The following is a 6,000-nucleotide window of genomic DNA, read 5'->3' as shown; positions in this document are numbered from 1 at the left end:
ATTATATAATATGATACAACTTAAATATTAAAAACAAGTTGCAAGCAGCGGAACGTTTTCTTCACATTTCTTAAACTTCAGCTTTACAGATGCCAAAGACGTCAACTGCCGCACACTATAAATAAGTGGGAAAAAATATGACATCATACAAACTGTCAGGTTTTGTTGACACAAAGTTTGAAGGAGATGCAACATTGTGATTGGCAGAAACATGAACATGTGACAATCGGGGTAAAAATACGCTAGAAATGGACTCTTGGTCATTTCAATTGGTAAACTGTAATTATGAAGGTTAATTTGTGTCTTTATTATGAAAGCTTTTTTTTATTTTTACATTGAATTTATGTAACTGAATTTTTTTTGTTTGAATTTTGTGAACTTAATTTTTTTCACATCAAATTATGCTGACAATTTCATTGAAAAAAAAATGCAGTTTTAAAATTTAGTGTATAAAAATTCAGCGTAAAAAAAAAATCAATGTTAAAAAAAATGCATAAAAAATATACACTAAATTTTTTTACACTGAATTTTTGTACACTACCTTTTTTACACTGAATTTTTATACACTACCTTTTTTTACACAGAATTTTTATACACTGTTTTTTTTTCTTACACAGAATTTTTATACATTGATTTTTTAACACTGAATTTTTATCCACTGATTTTTTGTACACTGATTTATTTTTTTTACACTGAATTTTTTTCAATGAAATAATTTGATGTAAAAATGAATTCAGTTAAAAAAATTCACACGCAAAAAAATTAAGTTCCATAAATTCAGTGTCATAATGTTGTCTGTCTATCTGTGTTGGCCCTGCGATGAGATGGCGACTTGTCCAGGGTGTACACCGCCTTCCGCCCGATTGTAGCTGAGATAGGCTCCAGCACCCCCCGCGACCCCGAAGGGAAATAAGCGGTAGAAAATGGATGGATGGATGGAAAAAAGCTTTCATAATTAAGACACAAATGAACCTTCACACCAATAAGTCAACATGAACATGACAATGAATTCTGGCTAGTGCGAAAGTGAAGAAGAAGCATAAAGTTGACACCACGTCTGAAGCAGTACGAACATATTTCCTCTTTTATTTACATTCCTTTTCAAATGTTAACATTTTCGCGAGAACTTTTGATCAGGTTGGCATTATTTGTATCTCTTTTTTTCTTTTTTCCTCATTAAAATAAATTGGCACAATCAAAACATATGTAGACAAAAGTTTATTTACACCATACAACATGTTGTTTTTTGTTTTTTAAATATTTGATACAGGGCTGCAGATGGGAGAGCTTGCCGGGGGAATCCTTCAAGCGGGTCCTGCAGTATTAAAGTTGTGAAATATATTATTTATATAAAAGTGAGTCATCTTTATTGCATTGAAAGCAATGAAGAATGTAGCTGGACACACATTCATTGGAATATCGACACGAAAGATCCTCTTTGCCTCGTTTCTTACTAGAAAGTAAAAAGTGTCGTAATGGCCAAACGGACTGTTATAAACGCTTTTAAAAACCTGCATAAATATATACATTGTGCTCCTGGGTCTAGTGGGGACCAGACCCCATGAAGCTGGGACCACATGGCGTGTCGTCTGCTCTGTGAGCTTTCATCTGTGTTTTTGTTGTATAATTATTTTGTTTTGCCTTTGAGAGAACACGTGATGGTAAATATTGTACACCAGGCTGCCCCGCACTAAGTACACTAGTGAGAATACAAAAAAGTAACACTGATGGTTTTCCTTTCACTTCTCCCCCCCGCTCCCCATGTTCCTCAGTGTGTCTTTAGTCTTGTGTTGGCACAGGAAGTCTCTGCCGCGCTCCGATTATCCACACATGAATGCCAAGGCTGTTAGAAAAGTCTGTTGCTTTATTCAGTGCAAAATACTTCTGTCCTCCTTCCGTTTGTCTTCCTCTACACCTCTGTTTGGAAGTCCCCTTCCTGGACGTCCAAGGGGAGGTTGACACACTTTTCCCATTCTGCAGGCGTCATCTCCAGTGAGTCCTTGGCGCTAGAGTCTAGTACATTCATCGTGGCGTAATTCTGGTACTCGCACGCCGGGTTGTAGCTCTCCCACGGGTTCTTGTTTGGCATTGCCTTGTCCTGCAAATATGGACGCCGCGTTAGCGCCACGCCGTCCTCGCCGTTTGACCACGCAATGAAATGGAAGTCACTCAAAAGCAACGCATAGAATCTTAGCGCCGTACAGTGAAACCTCTCGTTGATGGAACTTTTAAAACATGCGTTAAAATGTACAGGTGCTTAACCCGGCCGTCATGGTAGTGTGAAGAATATTACAATGCATAGGGACAATTGTTTTGATTAAACACTCAAGTGTTAAAAAATATGTCAGTAATAAAACTATTTTATTGTAGATTATTTTTTAAACATTCTAACTTATAATACAAGTGTAAACATAAGCTTAAAGGGGAACTGCACTTTTTGGGGGAATTTTGCCTATTGTTCACTATCATGAAAGACATGACGACTGATGGATTTTTTTTAATGCGATCTAAATATTAAGTAAATGTCAATAAAAGTCCACTATTTCGCCCATAAAGTCCAATAAATAACCGTTCAAAAATGGCCAACAATATTCTCTTTCTGGATTTGAATATTAACCAAGTATTAGTGATATTGTTATTATAAGCGCTAACGCAGACGGAGTATTTATACTGGCAAAGGGATCACAAGGTTGTGTCCCTATGTTTACATCATCGATTGATTGATTGAGACTTTTATTATTAGATTGCACAATACAGCACATATTCCATACAATTGACCACTAAATGGTAACACCCGAATATGTTTTTCAACTTGTTGAAGTCGGGGTCCACGTTAATCAATTCATGGTACATTCGACTGATCAGCTGCTTCCTTGCTCCCTGTAAGTTCATTCTCGGTCATAAATCATGCCTCTCACCTGGACAGAATAAGTCTGAGTAGGTATTGCGACAAGTTGGTGCACTTTGACAGCCATTTAGGACCCGAAACTAGCGAGGATGACACGAAAAGACGCTTGGCAGACAGTAAGTGATGTTTTATTATGTATTTATTGTTATGTCTACTGTGAGTAATAATCAGTGATGAAGGGAAAAAAAAGCAAACGCGATGCGTTTTTTAAATTAGCTGCTTAAAAAAATCTAAATATTAAATGTTATTATGGTCGATAAATGCGTTAAAATGTAATATCGGAAATTATCGGTATCGTTTTTTTTATCGGTATGTTTTTTTTATTTTTTATTAAATCAACATAAAAAACACAAGATACACTTACAATTAGTGCACCAACCCAAAAAACCTCCCTCCCCCATTTACACTCATTCACACAAAAGGGTTGTTTCTTTCTGTTATTAATATTCTGGTTCCTACATTATATATCAATATATATCAATACAGTCTGCAAGGGATACAGTCCGTAAGCACACATGATTCTGCGTGCTGCTGGTCCACTAATAGTACTAACCTTTAACAGTTAATTTTACTAATTTTCATTAATTACTAGTTTCTATGTAACTGTTTTTATATTGTTTTACTTTCTTTTTTCTTGCAAGAAAATGTTTTTAATTTTTTTTTATCTTATTTTATGAATGTTTAAAAAAAGTATCTTATCTTCACCATACCTGGTTGTCCAAATTTGGCATAATAATGTGTTAATTCCACGACTGCATATATCGGTTGATATCGGTATCGGTAATTAAAGAGTTGGACAATATCAGAATATCAGATATCGGCAAAAAGACATTATCGGACATCCCTAGGTATTATAAATGTGCCTGTTATCATGTAAATAAAACCTCAATGGAGGTGTTTGGATGTTTTTTTGAGGGCTCTATAGGCTTCATTGCAAGCAAACTTTTAAACGCATTTAATATTTAGAATGCGAAAAAACCCCAAAAAACATTGGTTGTCATTTCTCTCAATGTTTGTGAACAATAGGCAAAATTCCCCAAAAAGTGCAGTTCCCCCTTAACTGTAGGGGTGACCAAAAAATAAATATATATATATTTTTTTAAACACGTTTTTAGGCCATTTCCGTGCTTACTGGTTGCATGTATAATCAAACATCAACGGCCAAGAGGAGATTTTGTAACATGTAACCTGTTGTGCAAAGGTTTTATTAACATTTTTAAAACAAAGTACAGTGGAACCTCGATTTACTAACACCTTTATTTGCGTCCTTTTCATTTTACGAACGTTTACATCGCGCCAAATACAGTATGCCTGTGTGTGCGAACCATGTTTCGGCGTACAAACACTTCATTCATTCATTATGCATGCTGCTTAAAGCCATTGGGGCCCCCATTTTAATGACATTACTTCCAGTACACTTGTGCACGACTATTTTGAAGAGCACTTCTGACAAGTTTTTTTACTACATGTGTCGTACATTGGTGTTATTGGAGTGCACTCGTGTTTGGAGACTATTTCCACGACAAACAATGAGAGCTGCAGCGAGCCTCTACCATCCCAAAGCACTCACTGACTTCACACTTGCTCCACTGTCCTCTTAATATTTGCACATTTTGTAGCTAGCTGTCCGCGGGTATATCTCAGATATATTCCAGTACGCCCATGCACATCGCAGACATGCTGCCCCTGCTCCAGACAATAGCGTGTGTCTTGCTTGCGTCATCACAACATCCTGTTTCGGCAGTGTTGTTTTGGTGATCAAAGTCTTTTGGCCGACAGCCCAAAAGGCTATTTTGGGTCTATATCTTCAGAATTTGTTTGGTGGCCGAATTTACAGTGAATCACTAGCAAATAGTGCGTAGCTAATAGGCTATATATTATAATCCCGATTAAGATTTTGTCTGCCATGATTAAATGAGGGTGATCGTTGGCGATATTAACATTTAAAAAGCAGACTCCGCTGCATATGTGTGATAATGTGATAATAACCAGTGAAGGAGGACATGTTACTTTTAGACTGTCAATCAACATTTTCTTATGTCAAGGTGCCACGTATTAGAACAATATGCAATAATTTACTTTCAAAAATATTTAGCTTTCTGCAGACAGATTTAGAGCTTTTGTCTACATCATGCTCTTAATATGAAGAAATAACCAATAAAAAGTATACAGTGATTATAATGTAATCATAATATATAACAATAATAATGCAAGTAACCATTTAAAAATATATGAACTTGTATTTCTCATTACTGTAGAATTGTTTACCATTGTACTGTAATTGGAAGGTAAATACATTTTTATCCTAAATAAATAGACAAAAAAATTAAATGGACACATTTTTGTGAGCAAAAATGTAATTTAAATAAATATTAAACATCTCAAAGTGCATTTTTTACCCAGTCTTTTTGTTTACTGCCATCAAGTGATCACGGTATTCTCACTATTTCGTCCGTGTTGATGGGCGTATATTGCCCATCCGATTTGAAGCTAAAATATTACCAAAACGGGACATTTGGCTTTATAATCATATTTTGTGTACCTCCTATTTTTGTTTCATTGCGTCCGGTCGCGAGTAAAGAGGCGGTCTGTCTTTGCTTCCTGCATGTGTAAAGCTGGCACGCCGTTCTCCTCCACCGGGACAAAGATTGTTGATGACTGAAAAAAAAGGGCTCACCGGTTCAGTTAATTCTACTGTTAAATATACGCACTCATGCACAGAGTGAGACGTCTTTCTCCCTGTTTGAAGCGAGAGACGAATAAACGTGCATTCGATGTCGATTAATCGTGCAGCCCTAACGCTGACCGCCTTTAACAATCTTCTCCAGGACTACTTCAGCACGTCGCCTCGATTAATGTATGATTAAATCCAACGAGGGTGTCCAATTGATGTCGCGCAGACCACCCACATAACATGTCGGTGTTTTTATGGCACTGAAAAAAAAACATCACAATTGTATAAATAGAGCTATACGCATCATGTAATGAGGAAAAATATTAAATGTTAATACTAATAATGAGCATAAACACAAAGATGTGTCTTTAAATATATATAGATAACATCTATTTTGCCTTTTTATTAGACTATTTCA

General features: G+C 36.0%; 1 protein-coding gene across 10 annotated transcripts in view; it reads right to left on the bottom strand.

Annotated features, from left to right (window-relative positions):
• Positions 1-1,058: 1,058 nt before the first annotated feature.
• Positions 1,059-6,000, bottom strand: part of adgrb3 (adhesion G protein-coupled receptor B3) — a 355,792-nt gene continuing 350,850 nt past the window's right edge. For all 10 annotated transcript variants that reach the window (XM_061958821.1, XM_061958809.1, XM_061958771.1 and 7 more), the window contains one exon: positions 1,059-2,098. In XM_061958821.1, coding sequence (XP_061814805.1) covers positions 1,910-2,098 — 189 coding nt within the window. In that variant the 3' untranslated portion in view covers positions 1,059-1,909. The remainder of the gene's footprint in view (positions 2,099-6,000) is intronic.

Source organism: Nerophis lumbriciformis, linkage group LG02, assembly GCF_033978685.3.
Source record: "Nerophis lumbriciformis linkage group LG02, RoL_Nlum_v2.1, whole genome shotgun sequence".
NCBI classification, from domain to species: Eukaryota; Metazoa; Chordata; class Actinopteri; order Syngnathiformes; family Syngnathidae; genus Nerophis; species Nerophis lumbriciformis.
The sequence above is the reverse complement of the archived record's forward strand: the minus strand, read 5'-3'. Positions and strand labels throughout refer to the sequence as shown.